Source organism: Xiphophorus couchianus, chromosome 16 (genome assembly GCF_001444195.1).
Source record: "Xiphophorus couchianus chromosome 16, X_couchianus-1.0, whole genome shotgun sequence".
NCBI lineage: Eukaryota > Metazoa > Chordata > Actinopteri > Cyprinodontiformes > Poeciliidae > Xiphophorus > Xiphophorus couchianus.
The window spans coordinates 5804985-5832939 of NC_040243.1; the positions used below are offsets into that span (position 1 = coordinate 5804985).

Below are 27955 nucleotides of genomic sequence, written 5' to 3' on the forward strand. Positions count from 1 at the left end.
GGAGGGAGGAGAGCATGAAAGTAAGGAGCTGGACAAAGCAAGAGGAAAGGCTGCAGCCAGCAGAGGGTGGGTGCAAGAGAGGAAACGCCGGGGAGTGAAGCAATGATCTGATCCCGCTGTCATCGAAGAGAGGGAGGGAGGAGAGAAAGAATAGGGCGAAAAGAAAGGGAGTGCTTATTAACATGGCCTTAGGGCACCCTGCCATCCGTCCCATTCTTTCTCCCACTCTTTATCGCTTTCTATTGCCCACACACAAAACGAGAATCCTCCGAACAGAAAACGGCGCAAAAAGATTAACCAAAACAGCAGAAACATGAGACTGCAACGAACATTTCTGAATGTTTCTCATACAAGCCAGAGACATACCCAACATGCACAGACATTCATTTATAGTGTAGCATGTGTAAAAGGAAATAGCCAGAAGGATGACTTTTAGATTTGGGTAGACTTGAGATATGAATCGAATCACAAACCAAGAAGAAAAGACTCAATGGGAACATCTTTGGACCACCCAGGATGGTCTCCACTGACAAAATGGCAAGAGTGTGCATATGTTTGTAGCTGCAAGCAAGCAATATTGTACTGGGGCATAGAAGAGACAATGCTAACAGTGGAAACAAGGCCTTGGCTGTGATCTGGAGAGCTGTGATCCACAGCCAAACACACAGAGCCAAACCTTCAAGTCCAAACTCCTTAACCAACCACAACCCAGCCAGGCCAGAGGGAGCTGCAGATGGACTCTGTTTCTCTTTATTTGAAACAAATCGCTTTAAAAACAACAGGACTATTACATGCTGTCTGGATACAGTTGATCTGTATGGTCATTTCAATGAGCAAAACAACAAGTAGGTCATTTGAGGGACAAATGCACACCCATGTTGGGAGAAAATGATTGAAACAGAGCATTTGCTGTTCTCAGGAGAGTCACAGAGGCAGGCATGGACTTTGATATTCATGTTAGCCAGGTTAAACATTGACTTTAAGTCTAAATTAAAGCACAAATCTGAGGAAGTCAACTGTATAGCAAACTATTTCTATGCCTTCCCTAACCTGCTAATCCACATTGCAGGACAAGACTTGGCACCCTCCACCCAAGCATGACTGGGAAACAATGTTGATCTCTGAGGACAGAAAAATGTTTCAACCTAACCACAACTTCTGAATTAATCATTAGAGGGCATACCTGAAAAAACGTGTATTTTCACGTGTGCTGTAGTTGGAAGAGGTAAGGTGCTCCCATTTTCAGGTTGACAATTACAGGAATTTATTTTCACTTTTGGCTACAAACAATTGTAAAAACAATGTAATGGCCCAAGAAAAGGGCTATTTCTTTTCCTGATATAATTTTATTTACTTTAAAAGTCTCCACTTTGACACATGTAAAGTTGACATATTAGTGTCTGTACAGATGGCACCAAAAGAAGAGGTCGGTATGAAATGTCTCATGGTATATGCCTCCAGTTTTGTACCTGAAGAAAGTTGTGAATGCAGCAAATAAAACGATGACGGCGGATACACCGTTTCCTGCAACGTTAGTTTACATTAGCACATTTAGCAGCAAGGGTATGGGGTTGATTGAAAGTGCTAAGATGTTCCTCCTGGCTCGGGCTGGTTATTTTTGACTAGGCGTAGTCAAAAATATCAGACAGCAATAGCAGCTTAGAGAGGATGTTTTTACACATTATCTGTAATATTATACTGTCACAACAGTGACGGATATGTAAAAAACATTCTTCAAAAAAGTTACATCATGCACCTTTAAGCTGGAGGCTCTGATTAATAGCTGTGGCTTAATCAGGGTACCTTGTTCACATTGTTTTTCCTAGTTTGGTTACATTTCAAAGCAGTTTGGAAGATATTCTGCACTACCTGAACGTGATCACGCTGACATGTCAGAAACCGCACAGGCTTCAACATGTCAGACTATGAGCTCAATAAAATAAAATCCTTAGATAAGAAGTATGATGGAAGATGCCATTTTGCAGTAACAGTTGATGCAGCAGAATTAAATCAGAAATATGAGATACAAGTCCAGGAATGATTGAACAGCAGGTTGAAGGTGTTAAAGCTTTTCCAGACCCAAATTTTCAGAGTGTTTCTCACTTTTACACCAAATTTCAATCTGAATTTATTACCCACATTTCTATAGAGGCAAGCTTCACAGACCAGCTGAAGAATACTTTAACTACTTTACATACATTTCCAGATTCTTCCAAACTGCATAGAAATTCTGTTAGACACAGAAAAGAGAGAAGATGTAGAGGGAATATCGAAGTACTCATGACTGGACAACATGGGAAGGAGTCACACTTTGGCACTGATAATTGTTGTATGTCATCTTTAGTTGTGAAAACGCTAAAATGGCAGTCAGAGCATCCTGTCACACTGAATGACCACAGACTCTAGCTCACAATTCATTTTCTCACGTATCATGTACAACAATAGATCTGGTCTGAGACGGCTGACCAGGTTCAGAAATCCAGGTTCAGACCTGCATCTGAACCTGGATTTAGGAACAATTCTCATGAAACACGTAACATATTAATCCCCTGAGCTGCTATGTGAGTTAGCCACAGCCCAGTAATGACTGTCTTATAAGGGTGGAGTGATATACTCATTTCAAGGGTGGGATGTTCCGTTTACAGGTGTTTTGTAATGCTTCAACTGTTGATTGTGTATTCTATGACTCTGTATTTTTTGTGTTTTTATAATGTAAAGCACCTTAAACTGCCTGGTTGCTGAAATATGATATACAAATAAACTTGATTTGACTTGACTTTGTAGTTTTGCAAGAAAAACATGCTGGGATGGTGTTGGATCAAGATCCCACACAAATAATTTGTTGTCACTAATGCACATTTGATGTGCTAAATGTTGTTTTAAAGCTAATTTGTGAAAAACATCACAGTCTTCCTTAGTGATTTTTAAATGGGTTTATACTGAACCTGCACGTTGATAATCCAAAGTGCTTCCCACTGAAACATCCAAGACGTATTTTAACTCCATGCATGAACATGCGCCAATTCCAACCACTCCTCAGACACTCTGCATTGTCTGTTAATGATGTGCTCATTGTGAGAGTTACACAAGAGGGGACAAACAAAGCTGTGGAAATAAATGTGTGTCAGAGGGGCAGTCCAGCTGTTAGCCTTGTCTGGTTCCCGGAAAACCTTGATCTGTAGTGCCAAGGCAAGATCTGACAGTCAGCTGGAAAAATGAGGACACTGCAGAGATGGAGCCCTAGAAATGAAATACTCAAAAAACTGACATCTCTGTCTGCCTGCAGCTCAAGGGCAAATGTGTATGCACATAAAACACGCAACTGTACATGTGTGCAGGGCTGGATTTGGGTTAAATGTCACAATGTGAGAGATGCATGTGTGTCAATGAGGGCTTTAGCCTCCAGACAAGAGAAAATGTTCACTCAGCATTGGTCAAGTCAAGTCAAGTAGTTTAGGAGGGAGAATCTCAGATATACCAGTAAAAATAATAAAATAACACAAAGAGCTGGTTAGTGAACACCTAACTTAAAACTGGATCCAAAAGCATCGATTTCACAGTATAATTTAAAAAATAGGAGTTAAATTTATGAATGTTCTCACTGTACAAACAAATCATTCTACTGTTTAGAATGTTTGGGCAAACTAATATGGCCTTTTAATCATCTTTAAAACATCTTAGGATTATATCCCAGTGGTCATAAATACAGCCAGACGGACCATATTTTGAGAGATACGAGTATCTTGCATGCCAAAAAAGAAATCTATTGCTCTCTTTTGGAAAAGAACAGATAGTCCAAGTGTTATATTTTGGTTTAGACAAGTGTTAGCAACTTTCCCCTGGAAAGAACAACATGCATACAGAAAGGAAAGTACGAGACATTTGAGATGATTTGGACTTCATTTTATTTGTTAAAAAACAATAAAATCATGTTTTTTTAAAGTACACAAAAGTCTGTATAAGTAAATTATTAAAATTGTAGAAGCTATTATTGTGAGGCAGTTATCATGCACTAAAAATCTCATGAGTTACGCGTGAGGTTTCAGGCTTTACGTGCGGCCCATCTTCTGGTGTTAACCACTTCCTGGGTCGCCGTGTGAGGCAGTTTAATTTGAGAACCAGGCAGTGTTGTGCTGGTATGCCTAAAGCCTTGCACATCTGGATAGTGCTAAAAAGGATAATAAAACAACTCATTACCATATGCAAGTTAATTAAAACTTAACTTAATTAGCCTACGAAAAAAAATTACACTTTTTTTGTTTCAACCCATGGCATTGTGGCTCAGCTGCAGGCAGACAGTGATTTTCACAGACTTGCTGGAAATGAGGTGAAAATTTACTTTCCTAACTTTTCCTACCAGATTTTAAATGTGCAATAACTTTACTGTTGTGCATCCTTACACAACAGTAAAGATGTCCAAAGTATGTCCCAACAGAAACATAAAAGAGGAACATAATTAAAGATCTTCCTTGTCGTGCTGTAAATCAAGCACATAATAACCCTGTCATGGCTGTAAATGTCTCTTTGCAATGTGAAACCACATTTGCGCTGGTATAAACTGTGCAGTAAATAAAACCCAACATGTGAAGTGGTTCCTTCTTCTTGATCATACACACCTGACCACTCAGTGAAGCCGATGCCACTGGAATTTCTGATGTGGTTGGAGACATCAGAGGAAGGTGGCTGGAGGTTGCTAAAGACGCCTCACCTTTGTGGCATTTAGACAACGTGACTCAGCTCTCAAAATAACCTGACTAAACATAGGCTGCCATTCCTAAGACGAGGAACAAAACATTTGAGAATGCCTGATTCCGGTCTAGAAGCATTGGCAGTTAAAACATAAGTCAGGTGATTTCTTTTTTAGAGATTTTTTAATTTTGCATGCGTGCAAACATGAATGGGATGTAGGATATATTGTTTTTCAAACAGTAAAGACTGTACAAGATGAATATGCGTTGACCTTTGACCCTTCCTTACTGCAGTTTCCTGTGATTGAGCAGAAGCAACACAATAGACGCTCAAATCTTACAGGAAAATCCTACAGTAGCAACCAAACAAAGCAACCACATTGTTAAATAACCTAAAAATGGGTTAGCCATAAAATGGAAGATAGGATCGAGTATTATGTTAATCCCTGAGCCATTTTATTGCTTCATATATAGTAGCACTCCAGGCTCTCTGGAGGTCTTTCACGATATTAAAGAACAAAAATGTATATAAATAAAAGGAGAACTAGTGTGTCCACACATTATTTCTTACTACAAAAATTTATTTTTACATAAGTCACTGTTGCAAGATGATTTCTGTAGATATCTCTATAAAAATAGCATAGATAACAGTCTGATTTGGATGATCTGCCGACAGTTTAAAAAAGATCCTCAGTGCTTATTGTAGTAAACCGCTTAGTGAGAAAATACATTTTTCTGTCTAGCAATGCAACCTTTAGCCTTATGCAACCATTAGCCTAATGCAACCGAAAACAGAAACAGGTGCTGGTCATGTTACTTGACTTGGAGCTGTCTGGCACAGATCATTTTGTATTTCCCAAAATGATCTGATGATGTTTTAGAACAACTTTAATAAAGTATTTTTCATTTATCTACTGTTAAAAAAAAATCAAGATCAATAGAATAGAATAGAAGTACTTTATTCATCCCAGCAGGGAAATTACTTTGCAGTTACAGCATAGAGACAAGACACAATAACAACTACCACTGAGTAGTAGTTGTAGATAAAATAAAAATAAAAAATAAAATATAAAATGCTATAAATTGTAAAAATATGAATGCTGAGGTAAATTAGTTATTTTAGTTTGATCAGGGGTCTTAATCTCTCATACTTTTTAAGAGTGAGCTGACCCAAATGGAAATCAATTTTTTTTATATTTATTTGTATTAATGTGAAATTCATGTTTAATGGTAACGAGGTGTGGCTTAAAAATCATTTTGTTGCCATTTATCCCAAAAAATCATGAAAATACTTAATTACCAAGCAAACTATAATGATATGCAACGATTAAGAACTAGAGTATGAAATTGTTCAAGGTCAGGTTTCAGTCTAACACCTGATGGAACTAAATGGTAACAGAAGAGTGCATTGTAAGAGCCAATGTTAAAATCATTACCTAAAGGTTTAGAAATAAGCAAACAGCATTTTAAATATTTCTTATTTGTCATGTGTGGGGACAAAATTATTGTTTAGTTTATGTGCTAGACTGAATAACTCTGAATCAAAATAAGTAAAAAAAAATAAAATAAAATTCTAGCAAAAAAGACATTCAAATCCAAACTTGGCTAACCTGAGGCTTTGGTTGACCATCTGACCTTGTAAAGTAGGTAATAAATAGTTGCATAAAAGCCAATCAGCAGTGCTGAAAATAAGATCTCTCAACTGTTGCAACAACTACCCAAAAGCCAAGAAACAGCAGCACACCTCTTTTGCGAGAAAATCCACATGAGGAAGGAAAGCACAAGTCAGTTTCACAAACTATTTATAGACCTGTGAACAAGCAGCAGGTTAACCGTCCAAGAAGAGAGTAACCACCCAATGGCCTATATATCAAATTAGACTATTAATAAAACGTGCAAAAAATCTGGAACAGAGTTGTGCAACCCGCAGGCCAGTTTAGCAAAACCTAAGACAATATGCAGTAACAGGAGACACAGTAAGAGTGGAAGAAAAGCTTTGCACTAATGTTTTTGTTTAAAAAAAATCTATTAGTCCATTTTAAAAGTAGAAAACTGGGACACATCCTTTTGCTCACACAGCAATTTCTTTATTACACATCTCATTGGCTGGACTTCAAAGCCTTTTTGTGAAACAGCGCCACAAAACTGACAGGCATGCTCTGGATAAATGAGCTAAATATGTTCTTAATAACTTTATGCAACAAGCTGGTATGTTAAGCCCCAAATGAAAGCAAAATGAAATGGAGAACCAGTTGTAAAGAAGAGCCCAGACTAAAGTTTACGTCCTGTCTTTACCTGCTGCTACTACAGGAATCCAGCACAGACAAAAGGCCTGGTTGTTCACCTCCTGCTACAGAAGGCAAAGCACAAGTGGAAGAACATTAAGCTACTCCACATGTACACCTGAGCGGACAGAAAAATACTCAGATCAGCCTTGACTGCTTTAAAACAAAGATGGAAATGTGTGCAGTTTTGAGGGGGAAAAAAAGTGGGGAGTCTGACACAGAATGGCAGAAAACTTCAACATACAAAAAGCTAGCTTGCTTTGCTGGGTTCAGAGCAGAGAGATGGCACTGCAGGCCTGGAGCGGAGCATGCTACATGGGAGTGTCTGTCTGCTGAAATGCACTCTGCTTCGGGACGGATTCCACAACGCATTCAGGGTGCACTTGTGGCAATTTGATTTCTATCAATCCAAGCTTTGTAACAAACCAACATTACTTCTGTGGAGATGTCTGATCCGCCCTGTAATATGGGATGGCTGTGGGTCTGGAGGGCTTCTGAGGTAAATCAATTCCAGTTGAAAGCACAATGGGAAAATACCATTCATGTCTGTTCTGCAGAAGAGTGCTGCATCCAGTCTGGGAATGATGTTACTTTAGATAAACTGCTTTGTGAGCTTTTTCCAACACCTTCTTTTGTCTGTCAACCCTGGCAGATAAGCAGATTTCAACAGTGATTGATTTTCTCTTGACTTTGAAGCATCCATTGCACAAAATATCTAATTGGTCGACTAAAATATGTTTGCCACCTTACAGATTTCTCCTGTCTCTACTTATTTATCACACCTAAATGCTTCTGAACAGATATTAATATCCAATTTGATTTTATCAAAAGGGGCAGTATTATGTAAAATACTTTTTTGAGCTTAAAATTTTATGTTATTTTCTCATCAAAAACACCTGGAGTGTTGCTTTAATTCAAGCATGTTTGAGAAATACTTTTATCTCCGTAGCAACCGTTCAGCTGTGAAAAACACCTGGGTGGGCCTAGCTCCGCCTTGGAGACACAGCTCTTCCCCCGAATCAGCTCCTTCAGACTAGCCAGCAGCAATTAGCAATCACCTGTTGGAACTGCAAGTCAGCTGAACTCATAAAAGCTATTTCTCAGTGCAACGTTGGTAAAAACGTTGTTAAAGGCTTAATAGTAGCGCCATGTTGTGATGATGACTTAATGAAGGCGGTGTTTCAGAAAGAGAGAGGGTTTTTAAAGAGAGAGGCCCAATTTCAATGGGTTAAATTATGAAGTCAAATTTGATATATATAGCATTTTTATAACAACTGAAAGTTACAGATTCTTGAATAATTGTGCTATAAAATTACGCTAGATGCCTGGAAAAAACATAATACTGTCCTTTAATCGGAGAAGTAATACAAACCAACTCTAGGCTTCTGTGAAATAATATTTTCCTTTATTTTTAAAATAATTATGATTCACCACATATTTTTAGAAAGATAAGTTCCATTTCACAAGCCAGACCCTGACATGATTACTGGGAGATATGTACAATCAGAAAATCCTTTCATTAGACAAAACGCTAAAACTAAAGAAATTCATCAACAGATGAGAAACAAAGACTTCCATCAGTCATGACTACAAATCCATTTCTAAAGTTTTTAAATCCCAGTTAACAACAAGAAGACTCGTCCAGAACAACCAACATCTAGAAAAGCACAGTACTCATATTGGACCACGTTGGTTTCCAGAGCTATAGTCATCATTTCAAATGTGCTTTTTGCATTTATTCAGCTTACCTTTCTCCGATATTGAACTTTGTTTAATTTGAAACATTTAAGCACAAAAAACCCACCTTTTTTTTCAAGCAGTGAATGTGGTAAGGCTTATATTGGAAATTTTGTAAGTAATTGATAATCAGGTGAAGAGACCGAGAAACTAGCTAGTGATGTTATCAAAACCCAAAGTCAGTTCCATAAACAAAAAACACAAAAACAAAAAAGCTGCATCATTCTGTCAAGAAATGATCGACATCACTGTAATTATCATGTCCTGTTTAGCAGAAAACTTGCACCGAATGTAACTTGAGTTACGCTGATCAGGCTTTGAATGGCCGACCACAAATTACAGTTTTCCTTGAGGTCTGACCCACCGATTCAATTTCTGCTTTTAATACTGTGACACACAGATAACAAGACGTGCTGCAAATGCTTTAACTTTTGGGAATAGTTTTGAATTCAATACAAATTAATTATGTTTTGCAAATCTCACTTGTTTCATCACCTGTGACAAACCTAAACTTGTGGAGATTGTTAGTTTTGCATCAGTTAAGGAACAACAATCAGAACCGGCTGATGAATGTCTAAATGTAACCGATGCAGCTTATTTCATTTTAAGAGAAATATGTCTTAAAGACTGCAAATTATATGTAATGGATAGATTTATGACAAACCACATTTTCACAATACAAGAACATATCTTGACTAAAAGAAAAGTTTAAGTCCTAATCATCAATCCCTGTAAGAGAGATGTTGTAATTCATATTCAAAGCAAAGAGACCCCACCCAGATGAGTACAGTAGGGACTGAGCATGAGTGATTTCAGCGTCTTGTACAGTTAAATAGTCGCAAAACTCTTTAACAAATTTGAATTTTCAAGTTTTTTGGGCACCCATGTTTTTCTACGAGTTAAGAGAGAAAACAGGAACAAAACTTGCACTATTAACACTTCCTTTAGCTGTGCCACGACTGCCAATGACTGACCTCGACAGAGTCACGGTGGGTAAAATTGATGAGATTACCCCCTGATCTGAGATTAGCGGTGTGTTTTGGGTGAATCCGAACGAGTAAACTCATCAAATAATCCCCGATTTGAGATTAGCCGATGAAAATGAGACAATCCGCGCTACAGTACCTGGGAGGAGTTCAGGACACGGAAACAAACGTGTTCGGTCGTGGATAAAGTGCTGTATTGTTCAGGAAGTGGGTGGAAATATCTCCACCTGAGGGGATTAATGTGTGAAGGTAAAAACGTACTAAATAATAAATAAATACGCCCTGTTCGAAAGCAGTGGTGTGTTTTGTCGTTTCGGGCCCAGACGAGGCTCGGTTGTCGGGAGCACATCGAAGCCTCGCTTGCGGGCAAATAAACACCTTAATCCAAATTAATACACAAAACCTACATAAAAGGAGCATATTATTAACCAGGATGGGCACTATTTCCCTTTTCGACCACGTTGTGGTGCCACCGCATTCCCAGACGCTGGCTAGCTGCTAGCTTGCTAACGTCGACGTACCTGTTCCTCTGTTGGGCTCTTCAGTTCATTCACCGAAATATGTGAACGCTTTCGCTTTTAGCGAGGCAGAAACAAAACCCAGATAGGGTCCAAAACAACTCAGCCCGCTTTCTTTTATTTTCCAAAAATGAAAAAAAAAAAAAAGAAGAAGAACAAAGATATTTCGAGCTCTTACCTTGTCCAGACAGTTCACTTTTTCAGTGGGGTAAACGACTTGATTACATCTGCCACACAACGGATTCATGTTGGAGGAAACGCTCTTCTCGCTAGTTAGCAGACAATCCGGCGGTGATACGGGACAAAAGTGGCGGCGTGCTGTCGAGTGTTCGCTTTGAAACACCAGCTACAGAAGTCGGTTGCTGACCAAAACCAGAATCTTGTTGTATGGAGCAAAGGAGATTGTTGTTGTAGCCGCACAGCTGGCTGTCAGTCTACTAACCAGACACGGAAAGCACGCTCCCGACGCCCTCCTCTCCTTCCTTACAATGCGCGTGTCCGTGCAGAGAAGGGAGAAAAATTTACAATTTGGGCTTTTTTTTCCACCTAAATTTTCATTGAATGAGTAATTACTCATCAGATGACTTAATGGGGAAATATATAATTTGAAAATATCCACCAACTACTGTAACAGATGTGTCAAAGTGCTGCAAATCAGTATTTAGTGATGTCTGATCGAGCCCTCCTGTTTGTCCTATCCATGCTCCATCTGTTCTTGCATAGCAAACTAATGCAGTCATCTCGCAGATTTTGGGGCTCCACCAATTCAGTGCTCCTAAATCACATTTTGCACATCTGCCACGTTCACTGCATGTCCTACTTCATGTCCAGGTGAAACGATTGCGTAGGGCGACACCTGCTGGCAAACGCTATAACAAACAATTTCATCCATTCATCTATTTTCTATGCACTGTGCAGTCATAATCCCACGGTAAACACAGAAAAAACACAATTCTACCACAGGAAAATGTAGAAAAATAGATTAACCTAACGTGCATGGTTAGTTTTTGAACTCTATATTAGGAGTTAGGCCCTATTTATAGCACTTTATTCAGCAAAACAGCACCAGTCTTTCTGTTTTAGCAAACTAAAACGTAAGCGCAATGACTCTGGGATTACATGTATTTCAAAGTTGTATATTTTTTTTAACAGTGAGCTTTAGACTCTTTCTTACCATTGTGTTCACAAAAAAGGTGTAATGATTTGATGTGTTTACAATATTTAAATATTACTACGAATTCTTGCAGCAATGTTTTGATATATGAAGGATGAAACACTTCTTCCTTACTTGAATGCTATGTTCTTGTGTTTTTCCCATTTTGAAGCAGGCCTCTGCCACATCATATTTAGACCTCAGGGAATCAGGAAGTCACTGTTTATTATTTGGACATTTCCAGTCAACTTAATAAGATGAGGGGAAAAAAATAAAATGATCTTATTGTGAAACAGTTCTAGTAGGACAATATCAAACAGTAAAACAGAACAGAAGGTTAGAAAACATGTAGCAAAACCCAATTTTTTTTTACTGTTTTTCTCTGGTCTTTTCAATCACAGTCATAAATTAAAACATTTTATTCAGCTATTGCAGTGTATCATTTGGAAAACTATTTCCAACATTTTTCTGACCCATCGAAAATCGTCATCGGTCTTCATGGAGTAATGTACCCTAACTAACCTTCACAGAACATCTCCTGAGATTAAATTACACACAAGAGAACTCTCTTTATTGATTTTAGTGACTTGGTTTCAATGTACTTTATATAGAGGAATCAGAATAAAATGAGGGTAATTACAAATGCACAGCACACTTCTCTCACCTTTATCTGCAAAAAAATAAAAACAAATCAAATCTGCACTGTACAACAGACTCAGGATTTTGTAAAAACATTCAGTTGAAAGCACAAGAAACTAAAACTTCCTTTTTAAAATTTCTTTATTGGATCAATGAAGGAGCGCTCACTTAAGTCTATAACACTATTTATGAGACATAGCTCTACTTGTGAACACCTTTCATGTGAAACTGATCAGTGTGCAAATACTGCCTAATTGTCACCAAATATAATAGCTACACTGTTCCAAAGTATCATATATGTTTATATTTTTTATGGGAAAAAAGAAGTCACAGTGCTTCAAAGTAAAACTTCAATTTAAAACGTAGACGGTTGCACAGATTTGCACATTTCAACATGGCCCAGCTTCAACGATGCTGTATTTTTCATGACCTTCTCCCTCCACTTCTGTGTAACCTGGCCGCTGATTTTGGAACTTCATGGACGGCCAGTAGTTTTTGCGTCTCTGTTTGGCAATATTTAATGGAAAATATGATATAAACATAACAAGGATGTTAGAATTTATTTGAATTATATGTGTGGTGTACCTGGATGAGGTAGAGCGGTGATAAGCCGGTAGGATAGCAATGGATGCAAATGGCGACAAGTATCAAAGCCAAGAGTAAGACCAGAGCAGCTGCTATCCCCGCAATGATGCCAGTGTGAGACAGTTCTTTACTTTTGATTGAAGACTCTGTTTTCACATCTGAAGCCAAGATAAACATCTGTGTTTTTAAATCCGAAACAATGTTTTGTGAGTAATAACTTTTATTTGTGACTTACCACTGCCCATAATGAAAATCTCATCATCTGGAAGAAATTAGTGTATTTAGCTTTGTAGTTCTGCTCCACAATTCTGAAGAAATTATTTTTAACAAATAAAATCATCGGGGAAAGATTACCTGTACAGTCTCTTTGTTCTGGAATTAAAGGTGTTGTGTCCTCTGTTTTTGGTGCAACAGAAGAAGCCGTGAAACCATCCTCCTTGAAGTAATCATCACAAGTTGCGTCTTTGCTCTGTCCACACACAATAATAAAACTCTGTTTCACTTCAAAACACAGTCAAATTAAAGCAAACATCTGTGCCCCAGCCCTACCTCCTCCGAACAAGAATAATCCAACCATTCCTGCCTGTGACGGTCCATTCCATCTGAACACCTGAAACACAATGTTTGAATAAAACAAAGAGGGACATTTTTATCTGAGTTGTTTAGCTGCTCACCTCTGGAGAACGTTACACCAACTGCAAACAGACGTTTGGTTGGAGGAGAGGCAGCGCTCACAGCTGTCATGTAAGAGGCAAGCTGGGAAAAAAGAGAAGAAAAACAGTAAAATAAGATTTCATTGTTTTAAAGCTAATATGAAGATATGAAACATTCGTGAAAGATGAGAGATTTTACTAACTGGGGAGTGGTGTGAGCTCTACAGCAGATGAATTGGTAATCTTTGTCATGTCGATTTCAACTCGATGGTACTCATAGATCGTTTGCTGAGGTCCATCTTGAAAAGGAGAAATAAAATGTAAACATATTATTGTCTAATGACTAATTACAGCATTCTTCACTTCTACTGGTAAAAAAAAATAACCTTAAAGATGGTGTATGTAACTTTTAAAAATATATTCTTTTACATATTTGTTGAAACTGTCAATATGTCGTGACAATATGGTATGAGACAAATAATTTGTGAAAAAATAGAGTTCCTTTGACTTTTCCCAGCGCTGCACAGTGGCGCAGTTGGTAGCACTGTTGCCTTGCAGCAAGAAGGTCCTGGGTTCGATTCCCGGCCGGGGTCTTTCTGCATGGAGTTTGCATGTTCTCCCTGTGCATGCGTGGGTTCTCTCCGGGTACTCCGGCTTCCTCCCATAGTCCAAAAACATGACTGTCAGGTCAATTGGTTTCTCTAAATTCTCCCTAGGTGTGAGTGTGTGTGTGCATGGTTGTTTGTCCTGTATGTCTCTGTGTTGCCCTGCGACAGACTGGCGACCTGTCCAGGGCGTACCCCGCCTCTCGCCCGAAACGTAGCTGGAGATGGGCACCAGCAACCCTCCCGACCCCATTAGGGACAAGGGTGAACAGAAAATGGATGGATGGATAACTAAAAACAACCAATCAAAGCCAGGAGGAGGGTCTTAGCGCTGTCAATCACCTCCCGCTATCCAACCTTGTTTTCTGCTAAGGAGTAGCTTCTTTCTGAGAGAAGAGTCTATCGTGAATGCTCACTCTAGTTAGCATGGCCACTGATGGTGGCAGATAAACAGTTTTTCTGAAACGGTAAGCTGCAAGTAAGTAACTAAAACTTTATTTATCACCTTTCAAGAAACAACATAACAAATACACAAAACTAATTCAAGCAAAAGCAAATTTAAAAAGATGTTGTCCGCCATTAGCACATTTAGAAACAAGTGCATGAGGTGATTGACAGCGCTAAGAGACCTCCTCCTGCCTCTGATTGGTTGCTTTTGGTCGGGAGCAGTGAATTTCTTCAGATGGCAATAGCAGCTCAGGGAAGACAAAGACAGTTAATCTTTTTAAAAATTACACTACAAGATTCTTTTTACATGTTTTCTGAAAGCCCATATTTTTTCAATTCCATCTGCCCCAGCATGAGAGATCACTTCATTTGTCAAGTTGTGTATAACCTCCTTTGCTTAGTTGTTTTATGTTGGATGCTTTTATATGATGTTGGTCAGTCTTGCTTGCTATTATAAATAAGGTTGGGTTGAGTTGATGTTTTGAATTCATATCCAGCTGCAAAACCACATGTCAATGTGCTTTTTAGTTTCCTGGCAGAGAACAGCAGATTGTTGTACAAAATGTCCTGGAATTTAAGCAACAACAACAACAACAACAAAGCAATCGGTGATATTTAACACAGAGTTTGTGGACACGCAACAGACCCTCTGCATCCACCTGACTTAACAATAGGCAGGAGATGTATATATATATATATCCTATTTCAACACAGACCCTTGGAATGTTTGTTGCTGAAAAGCTCAATCTTTGTCTCATCTGACCATAGAACACACACTGTTAGTCCACATGTTTACATTTTTCAGGGAAGAATAGAAAAAAATAACTTCCCTGGCAACAACTCCAAACCGCCAGCTGGCATGCAGATAACAGTTGTTATGGAAACTTACTTACCTGAAGATAGGTTTGATTTTTATTTTATTTTAGTTTTTAACACCCTTATCATCCTCATAACTACATAAAGTCAAACTAAAATGCTAAATTTTGTTGCTCCTGTCATAGTTCAAGTTATTTTAAACCTCCAAAGTAGATGTGGGCAAGTTTAGGCAAATAGCTATTACTTGTAGACCGAACATACAGCACATCCGCCTTAACTGATTGATATGTTTTCCTGTCTTTCCTATTTTGGTCAGTTTTCAACACTGATTAGCTTTAAAAAAAAAGTAAAAATACATAAGTAAGAATACATTAAAAAGGTTTCAGTTTTATTTATTTATTATATTTTTACTATATATATATATATATATATATGTGTGTGTGTGTGTGGGGGGGGGGGTGTTATATTTATTCAATTAAAATAAATGATAGGGGTGTTAAAAAAATTGTGCAACTCCAACAAAACTTTGGGTATTCTTTTCACATTTTAACCAGGGGTGCCAATAAGTGTGATAAGCTCAACAATTGTTATTAGTTGCATTTTCCTTACATACACTATCTGTGCAAAACTCTGCTGATATTCCTCTAATGTCAAAAAAATTACAAAATTTCGCAATTGTTTTGTTTTTATTAAATAAGAATGTAGTTAAAATCACCAGAGAATAAGTTTGGTCATATAAGTCATTAAAAAACATGCCAGCCAAGATCCTCCAGTTGTGTTTTGTTTTGCCAGTAGCTGTGTTTCCATTACAAATGCATGCAAAACTTTATTGACATTTTCCAAATATAAAAAAAAAACACAATTTCGCAATTGTGGTGTTCCCATTAAATAAGAAATACAATTAAAATCACGTGAATAAGTTTGTTCACGCGATAAGTCATTGAAAAAAAACACAATGCACCATCATCCTCCTACTACTTTCTGTTGAAATCTTTCTTCATCTTTTCCAAAAGCAGTAACATCCAGTTGTTGATCACATGACTTGTGTGATGCAATAAAAATGTTTCCATTGCAGTTTTGGGAAATAAACCAATTTCTATGTGGTCCAAAAACACCATGTCATCCAGCCAAAACCTTTTATCAAAAAATGAGAGATTTTTGGAAATTGCTGTGTTTCCATTAAGCAAATTCATTTTCGAAATGTCAAATTGTGCAGTTATGTGGATAAAAAGTAGATCTTGACCTGGTGATTGTGACGTGGATGACATGACCATGAAGGCATCTGACAATCCGGCCTTCACTGGGTGTTCAGGCGATCCGATCACATCCAGTGTCAGAGGAATCTGTTCAGCAGAAAACAGAATATCAAAGCTGGCGAATTATGATGAAATATCTAGGAGCAGAGATGAAAAATCCGTCTCACATCTCTGTAGCTGAAAGAGATTCTTCCTGTCTTATAAAGAGCAGCCTGAAACGTGAAGCCTCCAGCTGACTCTTTGCCTGGAAGTCGAACCCTCTCCCACTGGACCACGAACACCTCTCCTACAGACAAAAAGTTACTTTCAAACATCAGGGTGATATCTGGGTGCCAACATGTGAGATGATATCATACCATTATCCAGGTACTGAACAGTGGAGTCTTTAGAGTAGCTGGGGTCAAAATTAGCCATCAGAGGGGCAATGTACTGTGTGGTGGTAAGCATGCGGTGAATAACATCTCCAGTGAAGATGAATCCTTTATAAAAGACCATATGGGACAATATGTTTTAAAAAATCCCACTGTGAGCATATGTGGAAAGGAGGAAAGGTTACTGGAGCATCTGTAAAGTTTCTGAAGTTGTACCTCCTGTTGCAATGGTAATCTGCCTCAAGAAATGTCCGTAAAAAGGAAAGTCAAAAGACAAGGCGACTCTCTGCAAACAGAAAAGACACAAATTGTTATAATGACAAAGTAGCAGTCAGTAAGTGTAAAAACCTTCATTAATGGCAATCTCAGTTCTCAGACTTAAATATTACAGAAAACCTGCAAGATTAATGAATGTGTAATGAATCAAAATCCATCTGCACAGAACAAAACAATAACACAACAACAAAAGTAACAAATCAGCACTTTCACTACGTGGGGGTATAGCTCAGTGGTAGAGCATTTGACTGCAGATCAAGAGGTCCCCAGTTCAAGTCTGGGTGCCCCCTATTTAATTTCTGTCAGCAAAATTCTTAATAGATCACTTTCAATAACAAATATGCTGAATTATCTGATTTTGTAAGATAGAGTACAATATATTCCACAAAAGCAAAGCTTGAACTGGTTCAAATCCAGATTTAAAAACCTACATTATCACCTACTAAGAAACATTTTCACAACAATGGTTGTTATGGTTTCACAACAACCATTTTCACAACAATGGTTGTTGAAATTCTCAACAACCATTGTATAAATTCATAATATATTCCCCATCTTCAAACTGTGCATCACCTTGGCAAGTACAGCAGGAACGGATTCTGAAGTTAATTATAGGTGTAATGTTAACTAAAAATAAAACGTGATTTCATATATTTGTTGACAAAATGGAAGGAATTTTGGGATTACAGACAAAACAATTACTAATTTATCAGATTTATCTAATCATGGCATTTCTGAAAAATTCCTAATGGAGGATGCAACAATTTTCTGGATTTCAACAAATTCAAAGCTCAAGTCTAAACACTTGTTGGATGCAAAATAATATTTGTATGCATTAACTCAAATGAGTTAAAACAACCTGATCTGTAAAACAAGTATGTAACAAACATTTTGACGGCAGCCAATTAGTTTTGTTAAATTCAAAAGAATATCAAAACATTCCTGTTATTCTGAATACAGGGTTTTCAGATGTCAGCTTGCTAAATCTCTAAAATTCACTTCAAGTACTGTATAACTAAATATTTTTAAATTAGGTTAAATAGCTTACACTTAAATATATCTATTACAGATAAAAGACTAGAAATGTTTAGCAAATATCTGAAGTCGTCATTGTATATGACACTAAAAAGTGAAAATATTGTGGGGGTATAGCTCAGTGGTAGAGCATTTGACTGCAGATCAAGAGGTCCCTAGTTCAAATCTGGGTGCCCCCTGTTACACCAAACATTTTCCTTGTTAATTCTTTATATGCAACTTTTTTTGTAAAAAGACATTCTGACAAGGTGAAAACTTTATTTCTGCAGACTTTGGCCTATAGAGACAGAGTAAACAAAGATTGAACTGTTTTAATCTCACTTTTAATGTTTTTTCATCTCCCAGGATTTCAAATCAGTTCTAATTTAATCTATCACTATTCAACATTGTCCAGATTGTATGAACAGTGCTAGAAGGATTAGAGCCAGTTTAAGATGTAATGTTACTAAACCTGAAGATTTTCACTACAACTGGTGCTCGATTTAGAAGAAAACCAACAGTTTTCCACAAGGTTTGTGTAAAATCTAACATTTTCAGTTAATATTTTGAAAAAGTCAAACTCTGAAAGGTCTGACTTGGCATATATGACTTCATTCCAACAATGCATTCAATGGAAGAAATTAAATATAGAAGGTAGCGCTTGTCATTGTTTTGGAAAACCCCTTTTTTTCCCCAAAATCATGAGTGATTTTTCTTTCTGTTTACTGCCGTTTTACTCTTATAAAAACAGACTCAATTGTGGTCTCGTCTGAGCAGAGCACCTCTTTTCTCATGATTCCTGTGTCGCCTGCACAGCTTGGTGTGATTATGACAATTAAGTGGTACTTTGTGTTGTTGTCTCGCTTTATATCCCAACAAGACACTGAAATTAAATATTCAAAGAGTATGCATACTTTTGCAAGTTAGTGCAAACAGGAATCTATTTCTAAAGAAGCTCGATAGAGAAGAATCAAACTAAGTGTTCTTGCGTGTTTGTAGCCGATTATTTTGTATGAGTGATTAATTCTAAGTTTAAATTTCTCAGTTTTGTTGATCAACACTGTAAACTTTTCATGAAATGTGCAAAAATAAAAGAGAACAGTTTTAACAGCAAAAAAATGATGCAGGTGGGAGACTGGTGGAACAATTATATGGTTAGTGGCTTTATTTCTAATTTATTCAAACAAATATCAGTAAGTAAGACTCACCACAGCCTGTTTGTATGAATTTGACAGAATGCTGTGGACTCTAACTTGGCCATGTCGAACGTCTGTCATGTCAAACCACAGGTCCTGGGTTCGCTGGTCCTCAGGTCCAAACCTGCGCCACGTGTAATACTTGCCAGAATCCTCCTTCAAGACAGAAACAATGTGGATCACAGGTCGCAAAGAACCTCAGAAACATGTTTAAATATCATCCTGTTTCATGCCGTTCCAAACTTGTGTAGAGGAGTAAATATTTCTTTCCAAAAGAGGGCACTGTTTAACCTCAGCTAAAACAAATACATCAGGTTACAAACCTAAGTACTATTACATGCCTTGAATATTTACTGCGAGAAGAAACACTGCGGGGAAGCTCTCACCACTACATGTGTCATGTTGTTTGGCAACGTGTTGATTGTTAGTCCTCCACCCAGAACTGCCCGGCTAGTTCTCCCCAAAGAAGATCTCCGAACTCTGTAGCCAGCAGCTGACTCTTCACGCTGATGCGGGATCACACTGTACAAAACATCTGTCAGAAAGAGATAAGAAGCCATTTTTTAAAATCCTCTGGGTCTAGATAATGCATTTGAAAAGAAAAGCAGCATTTCATCAAAAGGAAAACAGAAAATCATGTCAGTTTTATTGCAACTCTAAAATGTGATGTTTACAGCTGTGGTTTTGTGTTCAGACAGTCAGTCCTGAGTGAAATAAAAACTTTTCCTTTGAATTTGTCTGCCTTGCCTTTGTTAGCAAACACCATTGTTGAATGACTGCAGAAACAATACAAAACAATAGAATATTTTTCTTCTGCTTTGAATGAGTTGTCAAACCCTGCAATCAAATCTGACCATATTTGGTAAGCAAACTGGGGTAGGTAGGCTTTGGTTTAAACTTTTGGGTGTTTTAATTGACAACTTGCCCCTATTTCAAACCACATCGTCTTGGCTTATGTTAAAAGTTTATTTTTGAAGTGTGCGGTGCTTTTTATGGCGTGTGGAAAATTCATGTTCTGCTGGTATATTTATCCTCATAATTTGATTTATACATGTAGACATTTTTGTCCTTGCCCAACCTCAGCTTTATGTAGCTGTATAAAAAGGCCTCTTCAGAGGTGCAAATTGGCACTTTTGACAGTAATTATACAAAATAACCTCTGGAAGGCTTTATAGGAGGCTTTTTTGTAGGGCAAAAAATAATTAGAGGAAATTGAAAAAATTATAAAAAGAATTCATGTTGATTTTGATTTTGCTTCTGGGTGTTTATTTGTTCAGACCAAAAATTAAAAATAATCTTTAGTTGCTGCTGAAAGCATTTCATTCTAACCTGAAATGTGCAAAGAAACATTAGAGATTCCAGAAGGACATTATTTAACGAGAACAAAGTTTTAGCAGTAAAAGCGTTGCATAATCTCTTTCTTTGCAACATCGCTTTGTTGAGAAGTTCATTGAGGTTTGCAAGCATTCGTTTTATTCGTTTTATTAACAGCTCTCTTAATGTCCTACGACATCCTGTGGATAATTGCCGTCTGTGTGTGGGGTTGTTATCCTATTAATGTCCTTATGTGGGCTAACCTTCAGTTGTTGAATAGATTATCTTACACTTGACTCTAGTTAAGATACTTTGCTATAAAGAGGAGTTTATGCATGAACAATGACAATGTCTACAAGATTCAAGGTTATGTGGCTGCAAAAAGAGTCCAAATCATCACTTGTTCACTACCATGTTTGACACTTTGGATGAGATGCGTTTTTGGTGATATGTTGTGTTTTATTTTCCCTTAAATATCTGATTTGGTCTCAACTGTTGTAAGGAGTTGGCTCCAGAAGTTCCAAATTTAATTGATGTGCATAAAGGAAAAGTTTTTTCCTCACAACCTTTTGAAATAATAAACACTTGTCCAGTCTTTTTCTCAGTAAATCTGTCATAAAATCCGGTTTTAAACAAACTAACTGCAGCGTTAGAATTTGAGATGGCGATCTGGGAGGTTTTGCCATTTCTCAGTATTAAAATATGTAGGAGAGAGATAAAAAATTGCAAATGGTGGACATATAAGTGTCCCAATTGTGAAGGCTAGTCAGTGATAAAAAATTTAGCAGTCTCATTAATACTCATTTATGAGAACAGACAAACTGAGGTTGTTCATAAATTCAACTGATGCTGCTACACTATTTTGGATACTGTTGCTCTGTTTCTTTGGTCTTTTAGCCCCTTTACAAAATGGGGCTAAAAGACCAAATATAGTGTACATGTATATGAACTTTATACTTATATACTATATACTACATATATACATATATACTACATAGTATATATACTTATATATATACTATGCAGTATATACAAATATATATATGTGTGTGTGTGTGTGTATTCATAGTTTATTTAGCTATATATATTTGTCAAGACAGGCTGGTTTGAGAAGAACTAAAGTTATTTCTTTGACAACAATGCGGTTCAAACACTAAAAACAGAGCAAGAGTATCCGTTGAATTTATAACATAAACTATTTATCCCTGCGTTTTTCCGCTATTCACTTTACCGGACACCGTAGTGACGTCACAAAGCAGCCTATATATACCCATGGCAAGCGCTGAGTTTCCGCGGGGTGTCTGATCTAACCCTAAATGAGGGTCTCCTCCTGTACGAAGCGTTTGCTGTTTTCTTGTTCCTGGCTTTCAGTAGATTACAGGAGGACGTTAGCAGGAGCGTTAACAGGGAAAAAAAGCTAGGAAGTCACCCCGACGTGCTCAGCTTCCTCCCTGAAACCCCGGCGACGTTTGCCGTGGTCAGCCCGGCTGCCGCGAAGAGTTAGCCTCTGCTGCTCCGTGGGTTTTTGTCAGTGGGGGAGTCTCTGTGTCTGAGCAGATTAAAACTGAGTGAGGTGACCCTGCCGGACCTGCTGTGGTCCGGTGAGGAAACCTGTGCTCAAACATTCTTTAATAAAAGTCCGCCATTATTTATTTATTTTTTTTTTACCGTTACAACGGCTAGCTCACAGTGCTAGCTAAACGTTGCATGAAGCACGAAGGTGGGAAAATTGCCTCAAATATTTGGGTGCTGAAGTGATTGGAAACTAACAGCTTAAAAAGAGATACCGAAAGAAAAAATATTTAGGGGGCGTAAAATAAATTTTTTTAAGGAGTGCAGTGTCTCTCGCAATTTACTTTAAGATGTAGCCGGAATGCTTTAGTGAAAATAGGGAATGGAGTCTAGATATAAACGGAGAAAAATGTAACTGATTTCACTTGGCTTTAAAAAGCAATTCTTTTGCACAACAGAGTTAATTCTGATTGTGTCCCAGCTTCCATAAAATGCTTGTCCAAATAATTTATGATCTTTTGATTTACCATGTCTCAAAAAGACCATCACAACTAGACAAATAAAGGCATAAAAACAAAAGTGCTAAGTTTACTGTGGATAGTATTGCTAAAGTGTTGACTTACCCATTCAAATAATTAATTTTAGGTGTATTAATCACTTTTGTGGCCATAGTTGTGTTAAATCCAGCACCTGTGCATGCAGACTGCTTCTGCAAACATTTTTGAAAGAACTGGTTTCACGGTCAATTTTTGTAGCAAAGTGCAAGTGATTGGGAATAACATAAAATCAGAGTTTCTCACAACTTTCAGATTCATCCTTGCTCCATCACACCTAAATTAAATGACTAAATTACCAACTCAGCATGTTATGCAACTCCATAGAAGCCTGGTAATGAGAAATGTATTTGTTTCAGGTGTGTTAGAAAACATGACTTTTACTCTAGTACTCCCTTGTGTGCGGACACAACTCCCACGCCCTCTTTTTACTTATTAGATCAAATTATTGAGATAATTGCCTGAGAAATTCACTCTTACTTCAGTTTAGCTACAATCTACTTTTATCTGGAAGTAATTTAAATGAATTTCTCTAAACATGGAGTGGTAGCTTTTTGGCTGGTAAATGAAATTTTCCAGAAGGGTGCATGTCCAGACCTCTTCCTCTCTTTCTGACCCCCATCGCTCTGCATGCAAACACCTTTCAGCCTCACTCAGAGGTACTTTTTAACTAGTTTAAGACCATATTTATTGACTTAGCTCTCTGTTAGAGTATGTTCTCCACCCTGTGTTGTGTGTCAGATCCTTTGTGGCTGCCAATTATATCACAGTAAATCCAGACGTGTGATGGTTGAACAGCGGATCCACCCTGATGTGGTGTCTGGTAATAGGAACAGTGACGTCTCATCATAATGGGGAGCAAATAAATTCTTATGGCTCATCTGTTTCAGTTACAATGCAGCTTTTGTCAAATTTAGAGGCATAAATTTTGGAAACTTTGGAAAACTTTCTTTTTGTACTAGCTTTCCCAGATGAATTATTTATGGCACACACTTTTCTTCTTGCTACAGATTGGCTTTAACACAGAATTTGAACTTCGATACGTAAGATATTAACAACAAATTGGATCCTATTGCTAATATCTAATGCAAAGCAGATATAAAATATTTAAATAAAGTTTTTTGTGAATTAGGTGATTGTTTTTTAGTTTTGAAAAGCTCATTTTAATGTCTACATCTCATCGACACTTAGAAAATCACAGACATTGAGATAAAGCAACAAAATACCAATGTGGTGAGTCAGTGGCAAGATTCAATCTGAACATCTGTTCTTCTTTTAGGGGAAAATACAGGAATTGGATCTAATTTAGAGAACACAATTTATTTATTTATTTTAATGGAATGAGATGAAATGAAAGATTTTAATGAACACCTTTTCAATAAAGGTGATGACTGACTCATTAATGATTGTAGATATGTTCCTGGTATTTCAGGCATAAACATTATATGTATATTATTGATCAGCTGGTAACACTTGGCTATTTTCCCTGCACAATATATTAGGTGAAGCGATTGCATATTTTGCTGATAACAGGCTTTGTGATTTCTGTGTTTGTATATATTCATAATTAATATATGTACCTACTGGGAGTTTAGATATCTCTTCATGGGCAAGAGCATCATAAATCTTGGGTCTTTGTTGATTTAATTGAACCGTTCTTGAAAGGTGAATGCACTATAAAGCTATAGTGAAATAATTTTCCACAAATTGGTTTGCATAATTCTGAACTGATAAAAATGGTTGGTTCTGTTCTGACAAACGTCTGGAGATGATTGTGCAAAGAAGGATTTTTCATAAACTGAGGAACATTACGGATAAACAATGAACATCTTCTTAATAGGATTGCTTTTATACTAACAGAGTGTCTTCAGTCAGACAGCCATCAGCACCCAACCACTCTGAAGAAAGTTGAATAATATGACTTACGACAACATTTAATTTTCCTTTGGAATGATTAAGTATTTTGGAACTGATTTAGAACAAATCTATCATAAATTCAAACTTGCACTCACAACTATTGTTTTTGAAAACAATTTCCACCCTGAAACCTTTGACAAATATTGAGATATTTACTCAACAATGCAATTGTAGAAAGCTTGAATGTACTAAATGTTTTCAAAAATAATATCTTTTGCTAAAAACATGCAGTTGTTAAAGATTATAAGTGAGGTTTGAACTACAATATTTCTTTAAAAATGTTGAGGTGTAGGATCACAAGCTTGTGGAAAAGTCCAGCGAGTTTAAAAACAGAGGGACTCATTTAAAGCAATAAAAAACCATATGCTTTGGCCAGAAAACTGACCCTTGCCTGTTCTTTTAGGAGCTAGCAAACCTCAACGTTTAGCTGCCTGTTTCTGTCCATGGTCAGAGAGGACACACCCTTCCTGAGCGGAGGCCGGAGGAGTTGGCATCAAGTCCCAAACATCCAGCCACAATAAACATCTACAGTTCTTTCCAACAACTCCTGCAGAATTGCATTTCCACATTTCTTAAATTGCTTTCCACCGAAATAGTCTAAATTATGTCACTTTTTTCTGACATCTTTGGCTGCAGTTGGAGTACAGCTTTACTAAACCTTTCTACTCCGATTAAATCTTTAAGACAGTGGTGCTGCTGCTGCCCTCTGTGTAATTTTTGGACAGCCTCCAATCTGCTGACACGCCACAGCAAAAATGAACCATTTTAATGACTTTTAAGGAGACTCATTTGATAAATGACACCAAAAAATCTTGAAAAGAGCCAAATAACATTCATCGCACTGTTCTTATTTAGACAAATCTTCTCAAGGAAGAAAGAAGTGATATTCTCACTTATCTTTATCTATCCAGCGCTCAGCGTGGAGAAGACAGCATATTCTGCTTTTCATTGTCCAATTAGAGAAACGGATGAGTTCAGAGTGTTCAGCTCAAAACTATTTCTCAAACAAACACTGTTTCAAATTCTCAGATATATTTCACTGTTTTCACCCTTATCTCTTCCCGCCAAATCGCATGTATGTTTCCCATAACAAGTCACGCTGGATAAAACCAATTAAAGAAGCACAGATATTGGAATGAAAGACAATAACAATATCCTGAGTTTAGATTTATAAAATCCCTCTATTTTTCATTACAGCCTCGTTCTAAAATGTTTGGCTCACTTTCAAACTTTTTGTTTAGCTAACTTACTAGCAGGACAAGAGACAAGAGGCCAAGAAACTGAGGTCATAACGGGGTGCACAATTTATTTTTTAGCTTGGCTCTCCTTGTTTTTACAGTCCGGTTAAGTTGGCGTCAACGACTCTCTTGGGATCCACATTGTTTTTACAAAACAAAACTCTATAGAGTTGAATGGCACAGGAGACAGTAAAGAAATAAAGACAAACGTGGAATTCGATTGGGTCATTGTTGACACCTGACCTCTAATGTTGCTAGGACCACCTGCAAACTCTCTATTTTCATTTCCAACAGATTTCCTGATGCAGAAGAAGTGTCATAATCTCAGTCATAATTTGTCTCATTGACTTACAGCTGCAGCGTGTAACTTTTATAAACTATATTTTTTTAGATATGTCTTGAAACTGACAGTATGTCATGACAGTATGGTATGAGTCAGATAAACTGTGAAAAAAATCTACCTCCTCTGCCTTCTCCCAGTGCTAACTAAAAACAACCAATCAGAGCCAGGAGGAGGTTCTTAGCGCTGCCAATCAAGCCTGTGTTTGTGGCACTCGTTCTCTGCTATGATACAGATCTCCCCGTCCACAGAGTCTGTCACGAATACTAAGTCTAGTTTTCCTGTAACGGTAAGTTGTTTCTTCACCATTAGCATATTCATGAGTGTGATTTACAGCGCTAAGACGCTCCTCCTTGCTCTGATTGGTTGTTTCTGACCATTTCTTTACACAGTAATAGCAGCACAGGGAGGAAGTGGAGGAGCTTGATTTTTTCACAGATTATCTGTCTCATATCATAGAGCTACAACATAGTGATAGATTTAACAAATATATAAAACACATACAGTTATTTTTAATAAAAGTTTTGTACTACAGCTTTAATACCACGGCATTTCAGCTTAATTCTGTCTACCACATTTTGCCCTTATCACAGACAGATTTTTTCTTATCTGAAATCACTAATTTAATTAAAGCACAAGAGGGGAAAAAAAGGATTTATCTTCGCTTTGTTTCCCAACTTTTACACAAAACAAGACCTTTTGATCAAGATCAAAAAAAGCACCAAATGAGCTATTTTTTTCTTCTGCCAGACTGCAGCAAGAAGAAAAACAGGTCCAAATCTAATTTTAAACTTGCAACAGACTGCTTGCGGGTTGTTGTTTAGTCTCAGTTGCATGCTTGTGGGGAAGATTTTTTTTATATAGTGCCCTTTATTGTAAACTTGTTCATTCACTTTTGTGAATAAAACAGGAAAAGTCATGGTATGCCCATTTGTTCCTTTATAAGATTCCTAATGAAGTTCTGTGGTTTGGAGCACGTTTAAATAGAAAGCATTTTCACCAGTGATGCTGACTTACACTTAAATTGAGAACTGATGAGATAAAGCTATGGTTTACAATATTTAGAATTTCTATATTGAAACATTACATTATAATAAGAATTTCATCAGCTTATATTGGTTTTGTTCTTATTATTTTTTCAAGTCTTTGACAAAGACCTGCAAATTAGCCATCTGGCTATGATCTCATGTATTTACATACTAATCTGAATTAATTTGTGTTGTAAAAATTTTAGAAACAAACTAAGGGCTTTAAACTAAATAGGACGTGAGTGAGTAGGAGGTAAAACTATTCACAACTCACCTGTCTGCTGTTGTTCCCAAACTTTGGCCAGTTCTGTTTGGGAGAGACAGAAAAACAGCATCACCCAACCGAACCACATGTTACACTCTGGAAAAGCACAAAAATGCTCTCTCCACTCCTTTCTTTTCTCTACAAAAACAAATTTCAGCCTGCTTCCACCCGCTGCTGTCTCATCCGTCCCTCTGAATCTCACTCGCTTCTCACTCTACTAACTACACCCCTTTCTCTCCTCCTCAGTGATGTTTTTGGGATGTAGCAGAGTAGACTGTAATAAAAAAAATAATGTTAACGTCATGAAAGGTGTTTCTTCCCTTGTTTTTTCAGAATCATTTTCGCTGCCTTGGACCACTACGACTTTCAGAGTAATAAAATTATAAACGTGACAAGCAGCTGTATGATTCCTCACTCTTTCCAAACCAGCTGTGAATCCAGTAATAAATATGACATCTACTGAGCATGAAGGTTAGGCAACCAGCCAACCATGGTTTATAATCAGTGCTAAATATGACATTGCATATTCCCTGTTAAGTCAAAAACATTGCTTGTGTTTTTT

The 27955-nt window shown here is 37.4% G+C and overlaps 2 protein-coding genes and 2 non-coding genes across 4 annotated transcripts in view; 2 read left to right on the forward strand and 2 right to left on the reverse strand.

Annotated features, from left to right (window-relative positions):
• The window catches only part of lasp1 (LIM and SH3 protein 1), a 35877-nt gene extending 25182 nt beyond the window's left edge, over positions 1-10695 (reverse strand). The window contains exon 1 of the mRNA XM_028042112.1: positions 10393-10695. Within this exon, the coding sequence (XP_027897913.1) occupies positions 10393-10461 (69 nt within the window). The 5' untranslated portion in view covers positions 10462-10695. The remainder of the gene's footprint in view (positions 1-10392) is intronic.
• A 1216-nt stretch (positions 10696-11911) lies between these two features.
• Positions 11912-27619, reverse strand: LOC114159400 (plexin domain-containing protein 1-like). The gene is made up of 14 exons (XM_028041351.1): positions 27403-27619; positions 19612-19760; positions 19238-19381; positions 16956-17025; positions 16725-16847; positions 16536-16654; positions 16356-16455; positions 13448-13543; positions 13266-13347; positions 13141-13201; positions 12946-13060; positions 12827-12853; positions 12592-12749; positions 11912-12509 (listed from the first exon to the last, which is right to left on the reverse strand). Exons 1-14 carry the CDS (start codon positions 27479-27481, stop codon positions 12396-12398), a joined length of 1437 nt encoding a protein of 478 aa, XP_027897152.1. The 5' UTR covers positions 27482-27619; the 3' UTR covers positions 11912-12395.
• trnac-gca (transfer RNA cysteine (anticodon GCA)) lies at positions 17234-17305 on the forward strand. Its single transcript has one exon. It is a non-coding gene; the product is annotated as a tRNA-Cys (tRNA).
• On the forward strand, positions 18158-18229 carry trnac-gca (transfer RNA cysteine (anticodon GCA)). Its single transcript has one exon. It is a non-coding gene; the product is annotated as a tRNA-Cys (tRNA).
• Positions 27620-27955: the final 336 nt, after the last annotated feature.